Source organism: Xenopus tropicalis, chromosome 10, assembly GCF_000004195.4.
Source record: "Xenopus tropicalis strain Nigerian chromosome 10, UCB_Xtro_10.0, whole genome shotgun sequence".
Lineage (NCBI taxonomy): Eukaryota > Metazoa > Chordata > Amphibia > Anura > Pipidae > Xenopus > Xenopus tropicalis.
In genome coordinates, this window is record NC_030686.2 from 3,495,853 (window position 1) to 3,523,535 (window position 27,683).

Below are 27,683 nucleotides of genomic sequence, written 5' to 3' on the forward strand. Positions count from 1 at the left end.
ATGTGCAAAATATGCTGGACGGGTTGTCAGAAGTCACGTACCAACTGCTTTGTAATGTCTGGCTGCCCTCTCTGGCACTCACGGATTTCCCCCAGCAACCCCTTACACTTCTACTCTGCCTCCCCTCTACTAAGTAACGCTGATACTGTAGCACAACAAACAGGGGATTGGCCACTCTATACACTGGTGATAATAGACTTTTAAAGGAGAGGACTAAGTCACACTGAATTGTCAGCTTTTTATAGCTGTATCATGGGAAAACGTTCTTTTTTCAAAACCAATCAGTTACTAGAGCTTCTCCAGCAGAATACTGCATTGTAATCTGTTTTTCCCATGGGGCTAGCCATATTCTTCATTTCCCAGGGTGCCACAGCCATGAGACCTGTGCTCTGATAAACTTCACTCACACTTTACTGCTGTGCTGCAAGTTGGAGTGATATCCCCCCCCTCACCCCCAGCAGCCGATCAGCAGAACAATGGGAAGGGAGCAAGATAGCAGCTCCCAGCAGGTATCAGAATAACACTCAATAGTAAGAAATCCAAGTCCGGCTTGGGACTCCTCCAGTTACATGGGAGTTAGCTGAAAGCAGTTCTAATGTGTAGCGCTGGCTTCTTCTGAAAGGGCTGTAAAACAACAATATAATTACATGGCAGAAGTCATCTCTTCTGTAGAAAGGATTTTCTTTCTGGCAACCAGAGGCATAGTGTTCAGCATTAAATTCAGCCTACGCACTACCTGAAAAACAAATCCACAAAGCTTACAGTATATGAGACTGTTTGTTATACTCCTTGTTAGTTACCTTTCAAAATGGCTTGATTTGTAATGAGCCATTACCATCTCACATCGTCACATTACACTGCAGCTTTAAGAGTGTACTAACTAGAACTATGAGCAATACTGTGCAAACTATTTTACCTTTAGTATTCTTGCTTTGCAAGTGTACTCCCTGGTACTTGTGTAGCTGCCTCTACATTTGTGTTCTTCCTTAATTTATGGCAAACATTATAAACATATGTATATAAAATATAAAGACTACCTTTTGGAGCACTCGCCCAGCACCTAATCTGGGAACTCGCACTTATATTGTAGTGTCACCCACTGTGACCTACAGCACTTATATTTGCCTATTTGTGTCTGTAAGGTACATTCCCATATAGACTGTAAGCTCTACGGGGCAGGGACCTCCATCCTCTTGTGTCTTTGACTCTTAACTTGTTGCAACTGTATTTATCTTGTATTTATTGTTATACTTTATATGTATCTATTATTATCTTAATAACCCCCTGTTTGTATTAATGTATTCTACTGCACAGCGCTGCGTACATAAGTAGCGCTTTATAAATAAAGATATACATAGATATATATTATATATAGATAGAGAATAAAAATGACGGCACTCACAGGAATTTTCACATCGGAGACATTAGTTGAAGAAAATAAAGTGAAGTCTTTTAATCAATCCGGATTGATTAAAAGACTTCACTTTATTTTCTTCAACTAATCTCTCCGATGTGAAAATTCCTGTGAGTGCCGTCATTTTTATTCTCTATCTACATTATAACATTGCACTGGTACCCAGGTAGTATCTAAACTCTTGTGGAGTGCAGCTTAACCATTGCTTATACTTATATATTATATATATATACAGTATATATTTTCCCAACATCGGCACTCACCAGTCCAAAAAACAACGGCTGGGTGCTGACCCACAAATCACATCCATGATGACGATACCATGTGGATCGAAATGCGTAGACATTGTGCCTGAATAAAGCACTTTCTTTATTGATATTTATGCCGTGAGTGCTTTCTATGGACTGGATATATATATATATATATATATATATATATATATATACACTGGATCAGTGCTGCCCAACTCTTTCCATGAAGTGTTGATAATGTTATACACAGCAGTCCTAATTGCTACATTTACTACACTGATGCCTCAAAATGGTATGTAATTAATTAAGCTGGAAGAGTGGAATACGCATGAAATCTGAACCTTATGTGAGAGAAAATACATTGCAGAGGAAGCAGACCCCACCTAATAGTAGGCAAATAGTAAAAACTATGTGCCAGCTAAATCAGCTGTGTAAGCTTAATGTAGCAAATGTAAAAGAATCATTTCACTTTAATTCAGCAAATGATTTTACACTTTCCATCCATCTCTATCCATATTCTTTTAAGCTCTCTGAAATATACACTGACAGTAAAACATATATATTTAGATTCATACCTTGGCTTAGAAGCTTACCTCTTGTTTAACGAAGATATTTGTTGCAGCGTTGGATACTAAGGAACATGCTCTGACGAGGAAATGCTCCAGTATCTGCATTTTTCCTGAATAAATAAGGGTATACAGAAATTTACTAGTAATACTCTCATTTACTTGCTTACCTGTACACTTGGGATGCACTAAAATTCATAATTTTTGCATTTACGGAATACAAAAGCCTCTTCTAAAAAGGGTAAATAGCCATTTTGTTCACCAAAATTTCAGCAGAAATTCTCCCATTACAGAAAAAACGGCAAGTTTAAAAAGTTTATACTAAGCTCAGTCGCAGCCTGAGGATTCACTTAAACCAAATCCTGCATAAACTCAGTAACGTCTCGGACAGAATATGGGAAGTATTCGATATTAAAACAATCACTTACCCTCACTGCTGTGGTCATGAACGAGCTAGAAAAGAATATATCACAATTAGTAAGGTATTATTCCTTCATCAGAATAGTATTGTTTCTCCTTTAGACTAACAATGCTGATCTAACACAAGAGGACGGAAATTTCCAGGGCCCCGGAAATAGATTGTAAGCTCTACACTAATGACAAACCCAGCTCTAGGCAATTTTACAGAAGCTCTCTGTTAACCCAGTGTAACTGTGGAGGTATAATACTGCTATTTTTCAGGTTTATTGTACAGCTAATGTCCCACTACACTCATAACCTCATGGTGTGAGAAGGAGAAGGAAAGGCATTTTGCCATTTTATTGCCAATTGATTAAAAAGGCAATAAAGGCTATATTTATTCTGCAGAAAGCATTACTATAGCTGAGTAAACAGCCCTAGACGTTAACCTCTGCTGTTTCAGATAGCAGCTGCCATTTTAGCTTGGTCTCAGTAGCTTTCATGCTGCAGCTCTGGCTGCTGGTATCTCAGATTACACAGCACAGTTGGGAGGGGGAGGAGGAGAAGGGAGGGAGAGAAGACTGAGAGAAACTGTGCAGACTCATGCCTGTGCCCTGAAGGAATTTTCTGGGAGAAGGAAGTCTGATACAGAAGAACATGTATACACAAAAGAAGAAAATAAATCATGTGTTACTTTTGATAGAGGACTATGTGAGTGCTTATGGCTGTATTTACATAGACCTTTCTGATAAAGCTTACTGAGTTTTTACCTTTCCTTTTCCTTTAAAGGGGACCTGTAACCCAGACATAAAAAGCTGAATAATAAAAGTCCTTTGCAGAAACATTTAGAAATCTCAGCTGTCAATCATATATTCCTTGCCCCATCTCTATGCCCAGGGCCGTATTTATAAGGCACCCAAAGGCCTATGCCTAGGGTGGAAGGTTTTGGGGGGGGGGGGGGGCAGCCTCTGCCACGGATTTCCATAGGTAATCCAGAGATGGAGTTTAGGGGATATGGGCGCTCTGTGGACGTAGATGTGCGTGAACTTAGGGGCGTATATAGGTCTGGTGCCTGGGGTGGCACTGGACACAGATAGACCCCTGTATATGCCTGAGGAATAAAGTCGGGGCAGGCAAATACTTTCACTTTCCATTCAGCACTTTCTAGATGTCCCTGCACTTCTCTCATCCTCCCTCCCTCCTCATGGTCTATAATTGTGCAGCCTGGGCAAGGCATCAGGTCCCCCATTCTGTAAAATACACAAGATTTTGTTAAGATTGCCTTAATAACAGTGTTCACAAAATGGCACCTGTCTGTATGCTGTAATTGTGAATTCCAAAACTTGATGGAAGCAAGATTTAAATAATGTTTATAGTGTAAGTCAAGTTTATTTTGCCTGAAAATAATTTATAATTAGGGTGGCAGGTACCCCCTAAAATGGCAATTCAATGTGAAATGTGGTTTAAAAGGAAATAAAGTTACACACCATAACAACATCAAAAAAATCTTCTGCAAAGTTGAGAACAGTTTCATTTTTCTGTTTTTCACTATAAGCCAAAAAATATGTCGATTTTTCAAGCCAAATAATCATGTAAAAAAATAAATAAATTATTTAAAACAACAGAACAGCCTTTCTCTAAAAGGAATTTAAAGACAAGTTAAGGCATGGGAACATTAAATGGAGCTGATAACATTGAATGCATGATAATTTGTAAGTTGAAAAATTGGAAAATTCCAGAATCTTGGTGAAATTTGTGAGAATATATTGCCATTTCTCAAAAAAAATCATGAAATTTAAACAGACGTTCATTTCCAAGAATCCTCTTTATTTTTCCCCAAAGAGAAAGTGCCCCAGCAGCCATTTTAGGTGCATTCTTGGAAAACAATAATGTGTTTAAGTTTGACTTCAAAGTGTAACAGAAAACACTGATGGGATTAACTTCCCCTTGAAAGTGTGTGAAATAGAAAACAATGATGGGATTAACTTCCCCTTGAAAGTGTGTGAAATAGAAAACAATGATGGGATTATCTTCCCCTTGAAAATGTATGAAATAGAAAACAATGATGGGATTATCTCCCCCTTGAAAGTGTGTGAAATAGGAAACAATAATGCATTTAACTTCCCCTTTGAAAATGTGTCAACGACAGGCTGCCATTGACTATTCTATTTCTCTACTGTTCTAAGCCTCCATAGGACTCAATGGTTCTCGGCAGCTTAAACCTGGAGTGCTTCTTGTCTAAAAAAGTCACATAAAGTCTTGAACTTATTTCAAGAAAATCAGAACTTTTCTTGAAATAAAAAAAAACCTTACTAAATGGTCCCCTAAATGTGGTTGGTACAGTACAGCACAAAGGCAATACAACACAAGACATTGGATCAAGTTATATTGTGCATATGAACTACAGTAGAGAAATCCCAGCTAGCCAGAGCTTGTTGGAGCAAAAAAGAGATACTTATCTTCTGTACAAGTCCCTGTTTTATGGAAGCAGTCAGCCATTCCTCATTATTCAGTGTCATACAGCTGGCAAATTTAAGTATTACATTAAGAACCAGCAATGCGTTTTTTACTTCTCTCTGATCAAGCTCCTAAACGCAGGAAAAAGAGCAGAAGTTAGCTTTTCCTATTAGCCAAATGACAAATCATTCATTGATCTAATTGCCAGCTTCTTACTAAACGTGGGGGGTGGGGATTATGTGAGCCCAGCAGGGCTGATATAAAAATAAAAACTGCAAACTGCATAGATTTAGGGGCCCAATAATTTTTATGTGGGGCCCAATAACCAGTCAGTAGTAGTTCATAAAAATAATGAATGTGCTAATAAAGCTGTCAGTGGAGTTTATACGTGTTTTTTTTAAAGTAACCTAAGTTTTGCACAAGTTACATATATTGAATGAATAATTGAATGTGATAATAAATCAGTCAGTTCATTGGGGGCAGTGGAATTTACCAATTTGAATTCATCAGTGAACAGTGGAGTGGTGGCCCCTGCCTGCCCGTCAAGCTTCTCTGCATTGTATTTTGCTTAATACGCAAGTTACGTACGTTTCTAAGCAAGTAAAGCAGATTTCACCGGACCTGGCACAACTGTACCCCCTTTCCCCCCTGATGGTGGCCCTAAAGCCCAGTCTGCTGTAACCAACCACTGGGACTATGAATGCACCAAATCCACTATTTTAGGATCCGGGTAGGAACTCACATAGCGGTTTAGTCACCAGTGATAGATCTCTGCTATCGTGGGCGACAAACCACCCTGAAATAGGAGTCGCCGGTGGAAAGCCCTTCACATCGCTTCGTTATTCAAAGTTGCGCAAAGTTGCCTGCGGGAGATAACTTTGCGCAACTTCAGATTACCGAACTGATACGAAGATCTTTCCACCGGCGACTCCTATTGTTGCGGGTGGAAAGGCTTTTCGGATCGGTTTGTCACCTGCAATGGCAGAGATCTCCGGCGGGCGTTTCAACCGCTCTGTGGGTTCTTACCCTAATAGAGGCCTTCCAGCCAAACTGTAATCAACTTTGCAACATATTTGTATATGCTATCGCTGTCGTAAGAGATAAGGGCAAGTTCATACACAGCATAGATCCGCTTCTCTCAGTCCCGTGTTAGTCTGTCAGACTGAGAGAAGCGCATCCGCTCCTGAGAGAAGCTTCCTACGCTCCCCGCTAATTCATGTAATAGCAGATAACACACTCCCCTCCCAGAAACTGAGCAGTGATTCACTAAATGCGCTAAATAACAGATTCTGCACTCACATACTCTCTGAGTACAGAAACCTTTTAACTTGGATCTCTGTCTTTTGCAACAAGCGTGTATTTTAACATAAATGTGGCTGTAACTTCAAACAGTTGCAGACGTCAGTTTATAGTGAAACGCTAGAATGGAGACGTCAGTGAGCTAATGTGCACGGATTAAATAGGTAGCAGCCTATAATTTGCACCCATTCTGACTCCCACTAATTGGCTGAGTTCTTAACTGCAGTTAGAACAACAGCAGCACTAAGTGACGCACAAAGGACTGTTCCTCTGCAACCAGATAGCTCCTAAAATACCAAGTGGAGAGCTGCTGAACAAAAAGTTAAATAACCGAAAAACCACAAAAAATTAAGACCAATTGTGAACTGTCTCAGAATATCAATGTCTACATTATATTAAAAGTTAAATTAAAGGTGAGCTACCCCTTTTCCTCTGTGTTGTAATTGTTTGACTATTTTTTTCTTCCTAAATAAAATACAGTTCCTAAAGAATGTTATATTTTCTTGGCAATAGGACCAGTGACCGTTATGTGCAAGGATGATGAAAAGGATGTTCACATTAGAAATATTCAGGGGCGGATTAATGATGGATGTAGGAAGTTTTTTTCTGCCCCACTGTAACAGAACAGCAGAGGGTGCTCCTGTCACACATTCAGGATAAAAGCAGTGAACAACTGCTAATATCATAAAATTAAAAAAAAGGCTACTAAAAACCCTTTAAACATTAACTAAACAGGATTGTTTTGCAACAAATATGGATTTATTATTGTAAGCTCTACAGGGCAGGGAACTCCTTCCTACCGTGTCTCATACCATATGGCTCTTAATATATGTATTTATACTTATTCATTGTATTATAATACTTATCCTCCCTGGGTTGTAAGATTGTACGGCGCTCGTATTCTTGCGGCACTTTATAAATAAAGTTATACATACATATATACATACATAAAAGGTACTGTTCTGTTATTACAGAAGTTATTTGTTCTAAATGGGCTCTATGGGAGATTTCCCCTAATTCAGAGCTTTCTGTATATCCAGGTTTCCATATAAGCAATCCCATGCCTGTATTCATAAAAAAAAAAAAAATACTTGAAATGGGAGCACTGCAAGTTGATCCTTTTGAAATTTGAAGGTAAGTGGAGGTGAACATATGATGCTGTGGGCACCCTTTTAATAAGCTGTACACACGTGTGCTGGAAATCTATTGTGTTTCTAGATAAGCAGTCCCATGCCTGTATATATATATATATATATATATATATATCTATATATAGCAAGAAAATGAGCTGCACTCACCAGGACTTGGCAAAAATATAATAAGTTTATTTAAGAAAAGAGATCCAACGTTTCAGGGAGAAAAATGTGGTTTTTCTCCCTGAGGAAGAGCACAGTTAGTGCTCGAAACGTTGGATCTCTTTTCTTAAATAAACTTATTATATTTTTGCCAAGTCCTGGTGAGTGCAGCTCATTTTCTTGCTTTATATTTTTTAGCTAGCACCCTGGACATTTGAATTTCAATAGGGGGTGCTCCGTTTGTTCTTGTTATATATATACAGTGGTGTGAAAAACTATTTGCCCCCTTCCTGATTTCTTATTCTTTTGCATGTTTGTCACACAAAATGTTCTGATCATCAAACACATTTAACTATTAGTCAAAGATAACACAAGTAAACACAAAATGCAGTTTTTAAATGAGGGTTTTTATTATTTAGGGAGAAAAAAAAATCCAAACCTAAATGGCCCTGTGTGAAAAAGTAATTGCCCCCTGAACCTAATAACTGGTTGGGCCACCCTTAGCAGCAATAACTGCAATCAAGCGTTTGCGATAACTTGCAACGAGTCTTTTACAGCGCTCTGGAGGAATTTTGGCCCACTCATCTTTGCAGAATTGTTGTAATTCAGCTTTATTTGAGGGTTTTCTAGCATGAACCGCCTTTTTAAGGTCATGCCACAACATCTCAATAGGATTCAGGTCAGGACTTTGACTAGGCCACTCCAAAGTCTTCATTTTGTTTTTCTTCAGCCATTCAGAGGTGGATTTGCTGGTGTGTTTTGGGTCATTGTCCTGCTGCAGCACCCAAGATCGCTTCAGCTTGAGTTGACGAACAGATGGCCGGACATTCTCCTTCAGGATTTTTTGGTAGACAGTAGAATTCATGGTTCCATCTATCACAGCAAGCCTTCCAGGTCCTGAAGCAGCAAAACAACCCCAGACCATCACACTACCACCACCATATTTTACTGTTGGTATGATGTTCTTTTTCTGAAATGCTGTGTTACTTTTACGCCAGATGTAACGGCACACGCACCTTCCAAAAAGTTCAACTTTTGTCTCGTCGGTCCACAAGGTATTTTCCCAAAAGTCTTGGCAATCATTGAGATGTTTTTTAGCAAAATTGAGACGAGCCTTAATGTTCTTTTTGCTTAAAAGTGGTTTGCGCCTTGGAAATCTGCCATGCAGGCCCTTTTATGCCCAGTCTCTTTCTTATCGTGGAGTCGTGAACACTGACCTTAATTGAGGCAAGTGAGGCCTGCAGTTCTTTAGATGTTGTCCTGGGGTCTTTTGTGGCCTCTCGGATGAGTTGTCTCTGCGCTCTTGGGGCAATTTTGGTCGGCCGGCCACTCCTGGGAAGGTTCACCACTGTTCCATGTTTTTGCCATTTGTGGATAATGGCTCTCACTGTGGTTCGCTGGAGTCCCAAAGCTTTAGAAATGGCTTTATAACCTTTACCAGACTGATAGATCTCAATTACTTTTGTTCTTATTTGTTCCTCAATTTCTTTGGATCTTGGCATGATGTGTAGCTTTTGAGGTGCTTTTGGGCTACTTCTCTGTGTCAGGTAGCTCCTATTTAAGTGATTTCTTGATTGAAACAGGTGTGGCAGTAATCAGGCCTGGGGGTGACTACAGAAATTCAGGTGTGATAAACCACAGTTAAGTTATTTTTTAACAAGGGGGGCAATCACTTTTTCACACAGGGCCATGTAGATTTGGAGTTTTTTTTCTCCCTTAATAACGTAAACCTTCATTTAAAAACTGCATTTTGTGTTCAATTATGTTATCTTTGACTAATAGTTAACGGTTTTTGATGAGCAGAAACATTTAAGTGTGACAAACATGCAAAAGAATAAGAAATCAGGAAGGGGGCAAATAGTTTTTCACACCACTGTATATACATATATATATTTATATAAATATATATATAGTAAATCTATTCATTATGATGTAACGATGTAGCGATTCTCAGGTAAGGATGATAGAGCTGGTAATGGCATTGCCACAGGGGGAAGGGGGGACATGTTACAACAGCTGTAGCCAAAATCCACTTTCAATGTGATTGAAATACCATGCATATCAGTTTGTCAAGTTTTCCAAGAAGGAATTTGCTGCATTTTATGGATGTGCCGGCACAGGATTCAGTCAGAAGAAATGATTTCAGGGGGCGAAGGTCGTGTCCTTTGGTCCTCAACCCGTGGTCAATATTTGCTTCCAGCTAAAAACACACAGAAAAGGTCAATGGCTCGTTTAATTGCACGTGAAAGGACAGCAGTACTTTAATAGGTACATACTGGCTACACACACGGTTGCCTACCTTAGACTCCTGTTTGGGATGCATGATGGTGATATCCGCTTCCAGAGCTAGAAAAACAATAGGTACAAATGCATCAGTTACTGATTAGGATTCCTCAGGACCGTGCCCACTCTGCATTTGGCACTGTATCCCTGCTATGGGCACCCACAAGCAGGGGGCACCCACAGGAAGGTTCACATCCTTTTTAAAGGACAAGGAGAGCCTAATTCTTTGGGGAGTGTCAAGCAGCAGAAGGAGCCCTGCACAGACACTCAGGCAAGCACGCCCATTCAGGTATGAGGTGCCCATAGTAACCTACAGCCAAGAACCAGCATTGGACTGGGCCACTGGGGTACTGGGCAGCCCAGATCCGATCCCCCCCAGGGCGCTCCCGCAATCTGCTGTCTCTCACCCCCGACACAGGTTTCTTTTAGGCGCACTCGGGGGTGGGTGTTGGGGGCCTTTGCACCTTTGCAGGGGGGGGGGTGAAGGCAGCAGGGGCCATTAGGAGGTGCAGGGGCCCCTGAGGCAGAAGCTCCGGTCGGCCCTGCACCCTCCAGTCCGACCCTGCCAGGAACCCAGAAACATACCTGCATCTGTCACATGCCCACACATCATACCCCAAGTCTCCCCAGGGCAGTTCTCTGCCCCCCCAAGCAGGCTCGGACCAGGCTGCCGGGACACAAGGAAAATAACCAGTGGGCCAGACCCGACCCCCTTGCTGCTTGCCCTGGCCGCTGATGCGTTTCACATATGCACATTCAGGGGAGGACATTGGGCAGGGGCCCCTGTAGAGAAAGGGGGGGGGGGGGGCAGGGTCGGCCTGGGCCGCTGGGACACCGGAAAAATACCTGGAGGGCCCCAGTGGCACAGACCCGACCCTGTTGCCGCTTGCCCTGGCTGCCAATGTCCTCGCCTGATGCGTTTCACATACACGCATTCAGGGGAGGTCGTTGGTACCCCTGCAGGGGGGGGGCAGGGTCGGACTGGGCCGCTGGGAAAATACCCTTGCCCTGGCCGCCAATGTCCTCGCCTGATGCGTTTCACATACACGCATTCAGGGGAGGACGTAGGGCGGGGGCCCCTGGTGGTGTTACCTTGGGGTCAGTGGCCCAACACTCGCCAGTCCGACCGTGCCCCCAAGTGCTGCTCCTCTCTATCAACCTGAAATTGATACATATATACAGGCGCAGATTTGTGGCAAGGCCCCGGCGGGGGGGGCACCTCTAACTAATATCCGGGGCTGTATATATAAACTGGACATGAGCAGGCGCCGCACTCAGGTAAAATGAAACAAAAATACAGAAAATAATGTATATACTCATAAAGTGAGACCGTCCTGTCAGGACACCAGAAAAAATGGTGTTTATTCAAAGTGGACTCCATTTTCAATAAACACCATTTTTTCTTTCATAAGTCCTGAGAGAGAGAGATATAATATATATATATATAATATAATGGGCTTAAACAGCATTTGACATTGTTTCAAGTCAAATGAAGTAAAAACCACGACAGAGCAGCATTTATAGGCAAAACCGTGTCACTATTATTATTATGAGGCATATTTATATAGACACAGGCAGCTGAGGCCCCGCCACTCGCTTCTTCTCCTCATACCCTGTCAGCTTGTCACGGCTTCACTAACCCCTCAGAAACAGAAGATAGGAGTTCCCGCCTCTATTTGACTCCTCCCAGCTCCTACACTGAGCTCCGCAGTCATTCTCTCCAATCAGCTTGAGCTTGGCAGTCATTCTCCAATCAGCTTGAGCTTGGCAGTCATTCTCCAATCAGCTTGAGCTTGGCAGTCATTCTCCAATCAGCTTGAGCTTGGCAGTCATTCTCCAATCAGCTTGAGCTTGGCAGTCATTCTCCAATCAGCTTGAGCTTGGCAGTCACTCTCCAATCAGCTTTGAGCTGTCACTGCGCATGCTCAGAATCTGTGTGTACTGTGAAGTTGCTCTGTGAGACTTTTGCTTCCCTATAATAATGGCGGGCAGGGCAGCCGAAAAGCTTCTCATTCATTTTAGCTTTTTATCAGGCAGATTCCCTTTGCTGAATGTTGGACTGTACTGGCTTGGGGCGTCTTACATAATTACATTGTACTGATACAATAAAAGGTGGTGGGGTGCGTAATTTGAACCCGTGATAAGTACAATTTCTGTCAGAACACAGTCAGGGAACTTTAAGGATGACGTTAATGACAGAGCCTGAGGACGTTTTGTATTTACAAATACTTACTTCTTTTTATTATACAACTTTTGGGCATTAAATTTGAAATATCTGGTTGCTAGGGCTTCATAGCCCTAACAACCAGACAGTAAAGGTGGCTATACACTGACAAATGTATGCTGCCAACTTGACTGATTTCTCTGCCCCTTTAATTAGCCCTTCCAGAGCGCCTCCATGACAGATGTCTAGGGAAAAAATTATATACAGCTATTATCCAGAAGGCTTTTAACCAGGGATTTTCCAGATAAGGGGTCGTTCTGTAATTTGGATCACCATGCCTTAAGTCTGCTGAAAAATCATTTAACCATTAAATAAACCCAATAGGGCTGTTCTGCCCCCAATAAGGGGTAATTATATCTTAGTTGGGATCAAGTACAGGTACTGTTTTATTATTACAGAGAAAAGGGAATCATTTAACCATGAAATAAACCCAATAGGGCTGTTCTGCCCCCAATAAGGGGTAATTATATCTTAGTTGGGATCAAGTACAGGTACTGTTTTATTATTACAGAGAAAAGGGAATCATTTAACCATTAAATAAACCCAATAGGGCTGTTCTGCCCCAATAAGGGGTAATTATATCTTAGTTGGGATCAAGTACAGGTACTGTTTTATTATTACAGAGAAAAGGGAATCATTTAACCATGAAATAAACCCAATAGGGCTGTTCTGCCCCAATAAGGGGTAATTATATCTTAGTTGGGATCAAGTACAGGTACTGTTTTATTATTACAGAGAAAAGGGAATCATTTAACCATTAAATAAACCCAATAGGGCTGTTCTGCCCCCAATAAGGGGTAATTATATCTTAGTTGGGATCAAGTACAGGTACTGTTTTATTATTACAGAGAAAAGGGAATCATTTAACCATTAAATAAACCCAATAGGGCTGTTCTGCCCCAATAAGGGGTAATTATATCTTAGTTGGGATCAAGTACAGGTACTGTTTTATTATTACAGAGAAAAGGGAATCATTTAACCATGAAATAAACCCAATAGGGCTGTTCTGCCCCAATAAGGGGTAATTATATCTTAGTTGGGATCAAGTACAGGTACTGTTTTATTATTACAGAGAAAAGGGAATCATTTAACCATTAAATAAACCCAATAGGGCTGTTCTGCCCCAATAAGGGGTAATTATATCTTAGTTGGGATCAAGTACAGGTACTGTTTTATTATTACAGAGAAAAGGGAATCATTTAACCATGAAATAAACCCAATAGGGCTGTTCTGCCCCCAATAAGGGGTAATTATATCTTAGTTGGGATCAAGTACAGATACTGTTTTATTATTACAGAGAAAAGGGAATCATAGTTAAAAATGTAAATTATTTGATTATAATGGAGTCAATGGGAGATGGCCTTGCCATAATTTGGAACTTTCTGGATAATGGGTTTCCGGATAACGAATCCCATACCTGTGTATATATATAGTGTTTTCATATAGTAAAAAAATCAACTTCCACTTTGCAGTCTCGCTGAATACTCTTCATACAAAAAAAATATATATATTCTTCACAAAGGGATAAATTCTGGTTTTAATTATTAACAAAAAACAGTAAATCTGCAAACAAAAAAAAAACGAGACGTTAAACAATCCATGTGTTTATATAATATTTCAGTATATTTGGTAAAGTCGATTGTAAGCATGAAAAGATAATTGCCTTTATGATAAAAAATGAAACATCAGGTTATTCTATCCTTTATATTTCCGAGATCATTTTAACCCATTTACTGTTATTATCCATTTAGACCATTTAAAAATTCATTGTAGCAAACAGCAGCTAAGCAGCCTATTATTATTATTATAATTGTACCCCAATGAAAGTGGTCATTATTTAATGTTCTTTCAGAAATTAAGGAACCCCATGTCACTGGGTGAAAATGATCCAGTCCTTTTTCCCTTCACACTAAATGGGAACTTGAACTTAGGTCTCAGAAATTCCTGGAGTGGATCCTTATCCCCCGAATGACACAGGGTGAGGTGATGTTTATGCATAGGTAGTGATTAGAGCATCATCTAGTACAGTGCTGTCCAACTTCTTTGGTAGTGAAGGGCCGCTAATGGGAAATCACTGTAGGGATATCACCCTTCATTCATATGTGAAAGAATTATATTATGTCATATTAAGACATACCACTAAATCCATATGCCTCCTCCGCTGTGGATAGCACAGCAACCCCCAGTATATAATTACACACCTTAAGCACCATTTAATGGCTATTTCCAACTGCTAACAAACTCCCAGAACAAACCCCTGCCAGGTTCACCTCCTACAGTCAGCATAGGGCAGGCAGAGTATGGCACACACAGGCAGTACTCTACCTTCCCAACGCTGCCTGTATGTGCCATACTCTGCCTGCCCTACGCTGCCTGTGTGTGCCATACTCTGCCTGCCCTATGCTGTCTGTGTGCCATACTCTGCCTGCCCTATGCTGCCTGTGTGTGCCATACTCTGCCTGCCCTACGCTGCCTGTGTGTGCCATACTCTGCCTGCCCTATGCTGTCTGTGTGTGCCATACTCTGCCTGCCCTATGCTGTCTGTGTGCCATACTCTGCCTGCCCTACGCTGCCTGTGTGTGCCATACTCTGCCTGCCCTATGCTGTCTGTGTGCCATACTCTGCCTGCCCTATGCTGCCTGTGTGTGCCATACTCTGCCTGCCCTATGCTGCCTGTGTGTGCCATACTCTGCCTGCCCTATGCTGCCTGTGTGTGCCATACTCTGGCTGCCCTATACTGTCTGTGTGTGCCATACTCTGCCTGCCCTATGCTGCCTGTGTGTGCCATACTCTGGCTGCCCTACCCTGCCTTTGTGTGCCATACTCTGCCTGCCCTATGCTGCCTGTGTGCCATACTCTGCCTGCCCTACGCTGCCTGTGTGTGCCATACTCTGCCTGCCCTATGCTGTCTGTGTGCCATACTCTGCCTGCCCTATGCTGCCTGTGTGTGCCATACTCTGCCTGCCCTACGCTGCCTGTGTGTGCCATACTCTGCCTGCCCTATGCTGTCTGTGTGTGCCATACTCTGCCTGCCCTATGCTGTCTGTGTGCCATACTCTGCCTGCCCTACGCTGCCTGTGTGTGCCATACTCTGCCTGCCCTATGCTGTCTGTGTGCCATACTCTGCCTGCCCTATGCTGCCTGTGTGTGCCATACTCTGCCTGCCCTATGCTGCCTGTGTGTGCCATACTCTGCCTGCCCTATGCTGCCTGTGTGTGCCATACTCTGGCTGCCCTATACTGTCTGTGTGTGCCATACTCTGCCTGCCCTATGCTGCCTGTGTGTGCCATACTCTGGCTGCCCTACCCTGCCTTTGTGTGCCATACTCTGCCTGCCCTATGCTGCCTGTGTGCCATACTCTGCCTGTCCTACCCTGCCTGTGTGTGCCATACTCTGCCTGCCCTATGCTGCCTGTGTGTGCCATACTCTGCCTGCCCTATGCTGCCTGTGTGTTCCACTCTCTGCCTGCCCTATGCTGCCTGTGTGTGCCATACTCTGCCTGCCTTATGCTGCCTGTGTGTGCCATACTCTGCCTGCCCTATGCTGCCTGTGTGTGCCATACACACAAGCAGCATAGTGCAGGCAGTACATACATTGACACAATGCCAGCACTGCTCCAACACCAATGTGGGTGCTTGCAGTCTGAGCCTGAGGTGAGAACAATGCAGGGGGTGAACAATGCAGGCAATCAAAGATGTGAACAACACAGGGGCTTAAAGGTGTGAACAATACGGAGGATTACATGTATAAACAATACAGGGGTTTACAGCCATTTAAAGCTTACGCAAAGGTAAGCAGTCACAGCAGCCTGACAGGTGGGGGGCCACACAGAGGGGGTCGCGTGCCGCTAGTTGAACAACACTGATCTAATACATTTAAGTACATTTTTCTAGCAAGCATTTCAACATTTTCTATCATTTTCCCCACCAGGTCGGCTGGAAGCTAAGGTGCCAGAGGTTTCTATAGTTGGGTCCGGAGTGCTGGGGATTAGTGCGTGGGGCATTAAAAATGATCAGGTCTCCCGCACTTTCCCAGTGCTTCAGGCCCAATGTAGAAGCAGCAGCAGGGCAGCATGCCACCCCTAAGGTCCTGCTGTCCTAGGCCCGGGCCTACGAATCCGGGCCTGCATGATAAGAAGATGAAGCAACGTAGGATGCCCCCCCACGTAGGTGAATTTCAGTGTATTCCTTTCCTGCATTCTACACACACACCAGGCAAAGCAGAGTGAATTATTTGCTGTGTAACAGTTTTCATTTAGAAATAAAAAGTACCCCGTACAAATCATGACGGATCCCTAGGATATACATGAATGATAGATTCTGCTCTGAGTATTGTTAGAATTGCTAAAGCCCAATACTCTTTTTTTATATCTAGGTAACAATATACAGTGAATGCTGTGGTTGCAACGCCTCAGATGCAGTGACCAACCGATGCCATTGTATATAATGCATTACCAAATGCGCCCTGTTCCATCCTGACCACATTTGCCCACAGGTACAGAACCACGGTAAGTTCAGACGCAACTCATTTTCTATTCTATCTGTGGATAGATACAAAAGTGCCAGTGATTGTCCATTATTGATCTAACAGTACAAAGGAAAAATGATTGCATATATAATCATTGCCATTTCTGTGCAAATACCAAATGTAACCCTATAGCAACACATTAACGACTGTGCCAGTGACCGTTCTCCTCAGCTGGAAAAGCCACCGTTTTTAAAGATACCGGCCAACATTGGCTTGTGTGTGTGTTGAGGCCCATTTAGTGCAAAGATATAGTAATGGCAAAACCAAAGCAACATTTTGCTGACTGCCATACCAGGGGCCTATATTGGCTAATGTCTACGCAAAGCGGCCAATTATCTGCCCCGTCTTAGTGCCAGGCTTCTTTACTCCTGCAAGACTCTGCAGATTAGATGGTAAGTGAATTAGTAGTTCAGGAACCATCTGCCTGAGAGCATAATACTGTAACTTCTAGTAAGGTGCAATGCTATCTTCTTTTTAGTGCAATGTTTGGTGTGTTTGGCCAATGGCATGCCAGTACTCAGTGCAGAGAGCAGTGATAGGACACACACCTAAGTCCTGTCCTTACTACCTGCCTTAAGACAGACGGTAAGGACAGAGCCCTGTGTATCCCATGATCCCTACCTTGCACATCTGAATGCCACTCACTGGCAAGCCCTGCCCCTCTTTGTGGCCTACGAATCATATCGTAGTGTCTCTCAGGGCCTACTTTTGCCATGGGGGCCCTTGTCTGGAGCACCCCTTGTTTCCCCTAGAATGGCAGTCCTGCCGGCAGTGATGAGTTTGTTGAGGATCAGTTTTAGAGTAGGGCAGGGGCTATGTACCATGAGCCTCCAGTATAAGAGGGGTTAGCCTCCAGTATAAGAGTTGTTAGCCTCCAGTATAACAGGGGTTAGCCTCCAGTATAACAGGGGTTAGCCTCCAGTATAACAGGGGTTAGCCTCCAGTATAACAGGGGTTAGCCTCCAGTATAACAGGAGTTAGTCTCCAGTATAACAGGAGTTAGCCTCCAGTATAACAGGGGTTAGCCTCCAGTATAACAGGGGTTAGCCTCCAGTATAACAGGGGTTAGCCTCCAGTATAACAGGAGTTAGTCTCCAGTATAACAGGGGTTAGCCTCCAGTATAACAGGGGTTAGCATCCAGTATAACAGGGGTTAGCCTCCAGTATAACAGGGGTTAGTCTCCAGTATAACAGTGGTTAGCCTCCAGTATAATAGTGGTTAGCCTCCAGTATAACAGGGGTTAGCCTCCCAGTATAACAGGGGTTAGCCTCCTAGTATAACAGGGGTTGCCCTAATGGAAGATGTAGATTAAAAAAAAAAATGTAAAAAGGGACGCCACAAGTTTTTGATATTATGTTCAGCCTGCAAGCTCCCAGCATCAGTCAATCAACTGCTGATGGGATGCTGGGGGTTGCAGTCAACAGAATGAACATCCCCAAGCAGATTAGAACCCATTTTTTACTTCCCCCCATTTGCCTTGAAAGATCAAGGGCTGTGGGCCATACATGATTGGTTTATATAATTTTCCCCCCATTCTTCCAGTAATTCAAGAGTCCACCCCTTACTCCAGGCCTGTGGCCTAGGACTACATGTAACTTGCCCCTTTGGCATTAAACACCAATGCCTCTTTCACGTCTAGTTTCCAGCCATACCTTACTGAGTGTATTAAGGTTTCCCTGACCCCCCCATAGAATATCTCGTTTGCTTTTGCATCAGTAGGAACAGCATGGCGGTGCCGCCGGATCAGATGAAGTGAATCCAGCTCTGCTCGCTGTCCTTTGGCATTCGGAGAGTGTGGCTCCTGTATGTGAAGGTGTAGTTCTTGCCCTGGTTGTTATCCCAGTACTCCTTGCCGGCGACCTGATATCTGATGGCAAACTGTATCACGGAGCAAATGTGCTGGAGGAAAGGGGGTATAGGAATGGTGAAAGTGAATACGTCCCAGCTGCTTTCCTCTGCGCTCTTCTGCCACACTGCCTTTGCCTCGTAATAGTTTTTCCAGTTGGTGAACGAATACCTGACCGAAAGGTCCTTCTCAAAGGCCAAATTGACGACCCAGACGGTGCCGGAGATGCCCTTCTCGTCCGAACTCGCCACTCGCTCCAAGCACACGCACTCTTGCTGCAGCCGATCCAAGAAATCGCCCCTGTCTTTCGGCTGCTGGAAATCAGGTTCCAGGTACTGGATGGAGACTTGTAGCTCTTGGCTGCAGCACAGGTCTGAGTTGATGGAGAGCCTGGAGAGGACATGCAGCGGGATGGATGGATCATCTGCGGAACTGAAGACTTTAACCTCTGCCAACTCCAGACCGAGAGAGTCGGCAAACCTGACTTTGTGGCATTTGGGCTGGCATTTTATGGCACGCTTCCTTTCTGGGGAACTAGGCAGAGATTTGGTTCTCCGCCGCATAATAGGTCTCAGTTCTGGATCGCAGCCGGTGCTCTGGGCTCGAGGAAGCCGATTTGCCCCTTCGGCGGCCCGTATGAATTTTGTACCTGGTCCCCCAAATGCCTCTGCCAGCTGTGCATTCTGGTACAGATTATTAATGTAACTCAGGCTGCGAGGGATGCTGAGCTCCACTTTCTGCTTATAGCTCTGGGGCATTATGAATGGGGGGAGCTTGTAAGACATGTTTGTATAGGACGACTCTCTGATTGCACACAGCACTCCTGCTTTTCAATGGCTTGCCTGCAGCAGCTTCATTTGCCAGGTTTGACTTCACAGAACTCCAAAGCCTCCCTAATCTCTCATTAGCAAAGCAGGAAGACGGACGCACCTTTTTATAATCCCAGGGTCACCAACAGGAGTCCATGGGAGGCACTGCTGCCAGGGGCATTCTTCTGGCGCTGCCTTTCACCACTCCCATCTTGCACTGCAAGCAGAACAATCAGAACCTGTGCCCCAGCCTGGCACAAGCAATCATGTGGGCGATTGGGTGACATTGTTGCACAGTGCTATAATTGCAGCAAGCTTACAGATGCATGTCGCAGCGAGAGCCACAGCTTCCCCCACTCTGCCCTTTGCCTGTGTCTGTGTGTGTAAAGCCAATACAAAAGGGTTTCCTCTGCTGTCATTCGTTGTCAGCAGGGACCAGAACGCCCATTCTTGTGATTGGCCAAGACTCCACTCACTCATTCAGTTCTGCACTTGCCCTTTGTTGACAAGGCAGCAGCAGTGTTGTAGAGAGAGGAAACACCAGTGTGTGTGTGTGTTCCATAGGAATCAAGTGCAGTCGTGTCAGAAGCTGATACATTGTTTTTATTGAAGAAGCTGATATATTTTATTAAATGTAGTGCAGTGATCACTACATCAGTGTGAGTGGCATAAAACACTCAAGGAACGGAGACTGGCACGCCATGGGTTTCATCCCTGAAGGGGATTAATGGTTTGGACTGTCTGTTTTTCCATCAACAGCAGCTGCACGTACACGTATGCCTATGCCTTTTGACATTTAAATCTATTTATGGCAGCTGTCCGCAGCTACTTTCATGCTATAAATGAAAATGGTAACAGGATTACATGGAGCAACGGTGCCTTTAGCCTGGGAGTTGTGACCCATGATGCTTTGCAGCGGCCATGCCAATCCAGTACCTGCGAGGATGGACAGGAGGAGCCAACCCTTCTATTTACTCCCATCACATCAAATTTCACCAGTGACATCAAGAGAAATAGTGTCAGGGTGACTGTAGCCAACGGAGACGGCCAGGGGAGCAGTATTAAAGCTGCCGATAGAGCAGCCTCTGTATTCATCTTGGAACAGGCATTGTAAAGGCAATGGGGAGAGGAGGTGCCATTCCAGCTTATAAATAGGAACGAGCCAATGGGATAATGTCTCATCTCTAGGAGGATTTCCAGCGTTTGCCTCGCCACGTTTTACAACGAGAAAGACCATGAAAACAACACAGTTATGGTAATGTAAGGAATTGGGGTCTTGTTTCTGTGCCAGTGTGTATTCTTCTAAATAAGATTGTGCCATTCCCCTGCAGCGCTGGGACATTCATTCATTCATTCACCGCTTCAGGCTGGGTATAAATACGCACTTTTTCTCATGAAAGCCGAGGCTGAAGCAATTACCCCATCTAAACATTCTGTTGTTGTGCATTTAGCTAGGGCAGTATAATTACTATATAATTACTGAAGGTAAATACAGAGCCTGCTGCAGTATTTGCTTATGTACATCCTTATTTTACTATAATGAGAAAGGTACCTGGAAACCTTGTGTAGTTTTACCTTCCCTACTGCATCAGGCTGCATAATGTACACGGCTGGACACTACAATAGCCCAAATATTGACATTTTATCTTTGTAAGCTCATCATACACGGAAGGCTCTTTTTGATGCTGCTGGATGATTTACTTGGCTTATTTAGACACCCACAAGGTTGGCAAAGTCTAAAGCCGGCCATACATGCATTGATTTTATCGTAGGAAACCTAGTTTTGTACAATTTTCCAAACTGGATAATTCTCGTACAATGGCGATCGGTCGTTTAGTCCAGGGGTCCCCAACCTTTATTTCTCCAAGGGCCGCAAGGAGAAAAAAATTTCCACGGACCGGAAGGGGTGCACGCAGCGTGATTTCTTGCGCTTTACTTGTGCCTTAATGCACGCATCATGTTCGTTCACACTTTCTTGCTTATGACGCGTTCATTCATATCTTTAAATGCGGCGAGAGTTGAATTTCCGCCTGTCTGTGTGCAACCCATTGTTCTCCAGGGGAACGGCAGCGGCCCAGTGCCAAGCAGTCCACGGCCCGGCAACGGTCCGCGGCCCCGTGGTTGGGGACCCCTGGTTTAGTCGATGGGACAGGTTAGAAAATGTCGGTGGGATGAGGATAAAATCTGCACATGTATCTGTGTATGTGCCGATACCCTTGGGGGCCCTACAATGGGAGTCACTTTCATATGATAGGTGCCTGTAACTATTTCACGTTCATAACTTCCTCCCATTGGTTATTTTTAGGGCTTTATCCTACAATTTCAAGCTGAATGTGAGTTTTAGATACGATTGGTATCTGAATGTTCGTCAGATGAAGAATGAAATTTGAATGTGTATGGCCAGCTTCAGGGGGCCATTTACTAACCGTCCAATTATTTTCGACGCTAAAAGTTGCAGAAAAAAAAAGTTGCGACTTTTACGAGATTTACTATGTGCCAAAAAATGCGCCAATAAAATCTGAATTCAACAATTTGCCAGCAAAAATTTGCTGAGATCATGTAGAATTCACTGGCAGATGTCCCTTCCCTGGAGGATTTTTTACACTCTTTTTTGGTGTGAGAATTCAAAAAAGTTGCCGTTTTCACGTGGAAAGTCGAAAAATTCAGAATTTTAGTGATATTTCCTGCACTGGCTTTATCATTTCAGATTTTTAAGTAAATGCCAGACATTCGTGGAAATGAGTTTATTTGAATTTTAAAATGAGAAATGTTAGAGTTTTAGTAACTAATAAATAAACCATTATGGTTGAGGAGACTGTGTTATACGTATGCAAATAACCACAAGGAATTCTGGGAACTACTCCCAAAGAGCTCCATTTACATGGGTTTATTCTATATCAGAAAACCCTGCACTTCACTGATGAGCCCCAAGAAGGGCAAAACCAGTCTGTAGTTGGGAATCTGATCAGCTTTTATTCTGACTTCTGCTCTGAAAACCCAATGGGTGAGCTTTAGCCTATAAGCTGAACCCATGTAAATGGCATTTTCTTGGAGCTCTTTGGGGTTAGTTCCCAGAATTCCTTGTGTTTATTAATGTAACTACAGCACTGTTTCCGCTGGAGCAACTGCTACTATTTACCAGAAATATTCTCTTTATTCTTCTCCGCTCAGATCCGAAGAAAACCCTGTTCTGTCAGATTCGGCCCCGGTGAACCAACGAAAGAGGATCAGTTGGAGAATTCCGCCAGTCACAATCACAGCCATAACAAAATGGTAATTTATTTACATTTTGTATTTACCATCAGCTCACTTTCATTCTGCCTACAACCAGTCAAATGCAGGGTGCCGATATGGGATCCATTATCCAGAGACCAGTTATCTAATCCAAATTATGAAAACCCTTCTTATCTGATCAGCTATTATCCTGACTTTAGCCTGTAGGATAAACCCATGTAAATGGGATATTTTTGAAGCTCTTTGGGTTTAGTTCCCAGAATTCCTTGTGTTTATTTGCATACATATGAGGTGGTCTCCTTAACCCTTTTAATTTCTCTGTGGATCCATATTCCTGGCTCTACCTAAGCAGATCAGAATGCCCTGTACTACACTAATGAGTCCCAAGAAGGGTGAAACGGGTCTGTAGTTGGGAATCTGATCAGCTATTATCCTGACTTTTGCTTTGAAAACCCAATGGTTGAACTTTAGCCTATAGGATGAACCCATATAAAGGGTTCTTTTAAAACTCTTTGGGCTTAGTTCCCAGAATTCCTTGTGTTGAATGTTATAGAAGGATCAGAATGCCCTGTACTACACTAATGAGCCCCAAGAAGGGCAAAACCGATCTGTAGTTGGAAACCTGATCAGCTATTATCCTGGCTTTGGTTTTATAAACCCAGTGGGTGAGCTTTAGCCTTTAGGATAAACCCATGTAAATGGTATTTTTTTAAGCTCTTTGGGCTTAGTTCCCAGAATTCCTTGTATTTAATGTTATACAATGGCTAATCCTAAGCAACTTTTCAACTGGTCTTCATTTTAATCTTTTTTTTATAGTTTTTGAATTATTTGGCCTCTTCTTCTGCCTCTTTCCATTTTAGAACTTCAGTCTTGCCATTTGTTTTCTAGCTATTTCAGGACACAAAGGAATTCAAACTCAAACCTGCCGTAAAGGAAATGAAGCATTTAGACAAATCTCAACCAAGGTAAATATTTCTATTTAAAGAAAATTAAATGGTTGGGTCACCTTTATTATTATTATTATTATTATTATTATTAACATTTATTTATAAAGCGCCAACATATCCCGCAGCGCTGTACAATAGGTGGGTTACATACATTGGGCATACAGAGTATATAGTACATATAAAGCAACCAATAACCGATACAAGAGGTGAAGAGAGCCCTGCCCAAAAGAGCTTACAATCTACAAGGAGAAAGGGTTGAGACACAAGGGGGCACATTTACTAACCCACGAACGGGCCGAATGCGTCCGATTGCGTTTTTTTCGTAATGATCGGTAATTTTGCGATTTTTTCGGCGTCTTTACGATTTTTGCGTAAAAACGCGAGTTTTTCGGCGTCTTTACGATTTTTGCGTAAAAACGCGAGTTTTTCGTAGCCATTACGAAAGTTGCGCAAAGTCGCGATTTTTTCGTAGCGTTAAAACTTGCGCGAAACGTCGCGCCTTTTAAGTTTTAACGCTACGAAAAAGGCGCGACTTTGCGCGCAAGTGTTAACGCTACGAAAAAATCGCGACTTTGCGCAACTTTCGTAATGGCTACGAAAAACTTGCGTTTTTACGCAAAAATCGTAAAGACGAAATACGAAAAAGTCGCAAAATGTTCGTTTCCAATCGGAATTTTTCCAATTCGGATTCGAAATCGTGTCTTAGTAAATCAGCCCCAAGGTGTGTATTAACCTTTAGTTATAGAATACTGTATTCCTAGCAACTTTGCAATTGGTCTTCATTATTTATTTTTTGTAGTTTTTGTATTATTTCCCTTTCTCTTCTGCTACTTTCCAGCTTTCAAATGGGGGTCACTGACCCCGGCAGCCAAAAACTATTGCTCTGTGAGGCTCCAGTTTTATTATTATTGTTAATGTTTATTCCTTATCTTCCGGACAGGCCCTTTACTATTCATATTCCCATCTCTCGTTTAAACCACTGGCTGCTTACTAGGGGAAAAAAGACCCTAGCAACCAGACAGCTGCTAAAATACCAAATGCAAAGCTGCTGAACAAAAAGCTAAATAACTGAAAACCCATGAAAAATAAGAAATGAAGACCAATTGCTAACTGTCTCAGAATATCAGAAAACAAGGGAAGGGGAATTAGGGGAAGGTAATTTCCCATAGACTTCATTTTAATCAAATAATGCAATTTCTAAAAAAAATGGGGTTGTTCTCCTTTGAGTCAACGTTTAGTATGAAGTAGAGAGTATAATACTGAGACAACTTGCAATTGGTCTTCATATTTTATTAATTGTAGTTTTTTAATTATTTCACTTTTCTTTCAGCTGCTCTCCAGATTGCAGTTTCAGCAGCTATCTGGTTGCTAGGGTTCAAGTTACCCTAGCAACCAGGCAGTGTTTTGAATGGGAAACTGGAATATGAATAGGATTGTGACTGAATAAAAAGCTAAGTAATAAAAAGTAACAATAATAAAACTGGAGCCTCACAGAGCAATAGGTTTTGGCTGCCGGGGTCAGTGACCCCCAATTGAAAGCTACTAAGGGTTAGAAGAAGAAGAAGGCAAATAATTGAAAAAAAAAAAAAAACTATAAAAAAATGAACAATGAAGACCAACTGAAAAGTTGCTTGGAATTGACCAATCCCAAAAATTCTATATAATAGATTTTATACTTGTACTAGAAGGAGATAATGAAGACATCTGTCTTATGTGGCTATTAGTTTGGCGCTGAATATATTGTTAGAAGCCCAGCCATAAAGCCCAAGGCTGGATATGAATGCCAGGATATACACTCCCCTTTTCAAGCAACAATTGTGACTACATGTTATACTACTTTACACAATAATATATATAATTTTCATGCACAAGAACCAATACGTTGTAATGTTTTTACAATTATTGTGTTACTGTCTCTTATATGAAAATACAGAGTCCAGAAGCAGAAAAAGCAGTTGCAAGCTGGTGATTTTCCTGCCGACAGAGGACCTCAAAGAGACCTAAGCTTAAACTGTGACTTCCAGGATTCCCCCAATGCGAGAGAGAGCGAGACAGACCGAGCTGGTTATATGAATGGGTTGCACGGGTCACTCTGGATTCCAACAGCCAAAGCCGACAATACCGGCGCCAAATCACCTCGGCATGAAAATGAAGCCTTAGAGAAATTCTTCTTGGACTTTAAATCCTCGAGACTCATCAGCGACGATGAAGACAGCGCGAGCGACCTCTCTGATTCTGAAAGGATTCCCATGCCCCCATCCCCATTTACACCCCCGGGGCTAATTCTTAGGGCCGAGGCGATAGAACCTGGGTGTTTCAGCGACACAAACCCAGAATGCGGTAAGTTCCAGTACCCAGACTTCCTCCCTCCGCCTTTCAACTCATGGAACTTGCCAAAGCTTGCAACTCTTATAAACACCGAGGAGAAACATACACTGAGATCGGCACCATCGGGCCCCCTGGAGAGATACGTGGATCGGCTTCTCCAGTTAGAATGGCTTCAGATACAAACAGTTGAGGCTGAAAAGTCAAAGGCGGCTAAGGCAAGGCTTGGTATCCCTCACAATGGCAAAACCCCAAAGAGTAAATCATTGCAAACGTCAACATCCGGCAAACAGATAACAAATATCTCTAAGGTAAGTGTTGGGCAAGAAAACCAGCTGTACAGAAAGACTTTTCATACGGAGGAGCGGGCTTTGAAACGGGCGAGAAAACTAACGACTAAGGTTTCCGATGAAACAGCAGGTCGTGTTTCCGCTCAGAAACAGACTCCGGAAGGGAAATGTGTCACTAAGAGAAGGGCGGCAGTCAGTAACACAAAGCCATCGGAGTGTACCCCTAAGATTCAGAGTAGTGCAAACATCAGAACCCAAAAGCAAGTTCTGCTCATCCACGGTCAGCAAGGCACAGAAAAACCTAAAAACTCCGTTATTCACGGCAACCAAAAAATGAACGGGACCTCGGCCAATAGCCACGTGGCTATCAAACAGCCGGCTGCTGAGCGGGCATTGCATTCAGGAAAAGTATCTTCATGTAAAGTGAAATAAACGTCGTCTCTAACCCTGCATGGAAGAACGTGTGTGAGATGCCAAATATATTCTTATTATAAACAGTCTGTGCTAAGCTTCTTGGTCAACGAAGGAATAAAATATATATTTTTATACAATTTTTGTCGATGCTGTGTTTAAGAGGTCAGTGTTCGGCTTATGTCTCGGGGGGGTTCATGCTAGGGATGCACCGGATTTGGTTCCGGATTCGGCCAAGATTCGACCTTTTTCGTCAGGATTCGGATCCGTATCAATGGTCCTGACCGAATTGAATCCGAAATTGAAAGCTAATTAGGATTTGGATTCGGTTCAGTATTCGCTCAAATTCTTTACAAAGGGTTCGGGGTTTGGCCGAATCTGAAAAAAGTGAATTCGGTGCATCCCTAGTTCATGCATTTTTTCCAATCATCAGATCATGGATAAGTACTTCTTTAAAAGAAGTTTTTATTCTGAAAATATTAATGGTTAAAAGTACTGTTAATATCAATGCATTTGGTTACAACGGTGCTTTCTGAAAATGAAGTAGTTGAGGACTGGGGTGTCCAGGGCCCACCGGGGCTGTCTTCTTAGGGGCCCCCCACCCCAGTTGTGAACCTTCCTCCCCACAGTGGGGGACCTCCACTTGCCCCCCTGAATACCACATCAATCTTATTTGTGGCTGATCGGGGGATGAGGGAGGAGTAGGGACCAGGTTTTTTCTAGTGTCCTCTCAGTCCAGTCTGACCCTGGTCAGGAAAAAAAAAGAGAGATGGCTGCTCTGATGTTCTTCTGATTAGGGAAAACATTAGAAATGTCACATCTTTCTTACTAAGAACAGCTTTTCTTTCTCCCTACAATGTCCTCAACTACGTCGTGTTGGGAAAGTGACCAGCAGGTGGCGCTGTTGTGACAAAATATTACATTAACTTATTTTAAAGGTTTACTTATCCTTTAAAAGGTGGGCAGTTTAACATATAATGAAGGTTGAGGCATCCTGGGAGCTGTAGTCCAGCAAGATCAGGGTTGTATTCTTAAAGCAAAATTGCACAATAAAACTCTCCAGCGTTGGCGGCTGCATTAAAATGCAAGAAATCCCCCAATGAGA

The 27,683-nt window shown here is 42.9% G+C and overlaps 3 protein-coding genes across 7 annotated transcripts in view; 1 reads left to right on the forward strand and 2 right to left on the reverse strand.

Annotated features, from left to right (window-relative positions):
- Nucleotides 1-14,336, reverse strand: part of sycp2 (synaptonemal complex protein 2) — a 48,273-nt gene extending 33,937 nt beyond the window's left edge. For 3 of the 5 annotated variants that reach the window (XM_031894466.1, XM_031894465.1, XM_031894464.1), the window contains exons 1-8: nt 13,606-14,336; nt 9,981-10,027; nt 9,735-9,881; nt 5,090-5,218; nt 4,118-4,222; nt 2,660-2,684; nt 2,259-2,344; nt 648-736 (exon numbers count right to left, since the gene is read on the reverse strand). In XM_031894466.1, coding sequence (XP_031750326.1) covers nt 648-736; nt 2,259-2,344; nt 2,660-2,684; nt 4,118-4,222; nt 5,090-5,218; nt 9,735-9,881; nt 9,981-10,027; nt 13,606-13,630 — 653 coding nt within the window. In that variant the 5' untranslated portion in view covers nt 13,631-14,336. Of the gene's footprint in view, nt 1-647; nt 737-2,258; nt 2,345-2,659; nt 2,685-4,117; nt 4,223-5,089; nt 5,219-9,734; nt 9,882-9,980; nt 10,028-11,576; nt 11,645-13,605 lie in introns of those variants that run through there. The other 2 variants (XM_031894468.1, XM_031894467.1) reach the window with 2 other exon arrangements.
- Nucleotides 14,337-18,145: 3,809 nt separating this feature from the next.
- Nucleotides 18,146-19,766, reverse strand: ppp1r3d (protein phosphatase 1 regulatory subunit 3D). The gene has a single exon (XM_018089313.2). The coding sequence runs from the start codon at nt 19,345-19,347 to the stop codon at nt 18,460-18,462; it is 888 nt and encodes a 295-aa protein (XP_017944802.2). The 5' UTR covers nt 19,348-19,766; the 3' UTR covers nt 18,146-18,459.
- A 16-nt stretch (nt 19,767-19,782) lies between these two features.
- On the forward strand, nt 19,783-26,718 carry fam217b (family with sequence similarity 217 member B). The gene is made up of 4 exons (XM_002942765.5): nt 19,783-20,626; nt 22,543-22,644; nt 23,494-23,570; nt 25,486-26,718. The coding sequence occupies exons 1-4, from the start codon at nt 20,624-20,626 to the stop codon at nt 26,597-26,599; spliced, it is 1,296 nt and encodes a 431-aa protein (XP_002942811.3). The 5' UTR covers nt 19,783-20,623; the 3' UTR covers nt 26,600-26,718.
- Nucleotides 26,719-27,683: the final 965 nt, after the last annotated feature.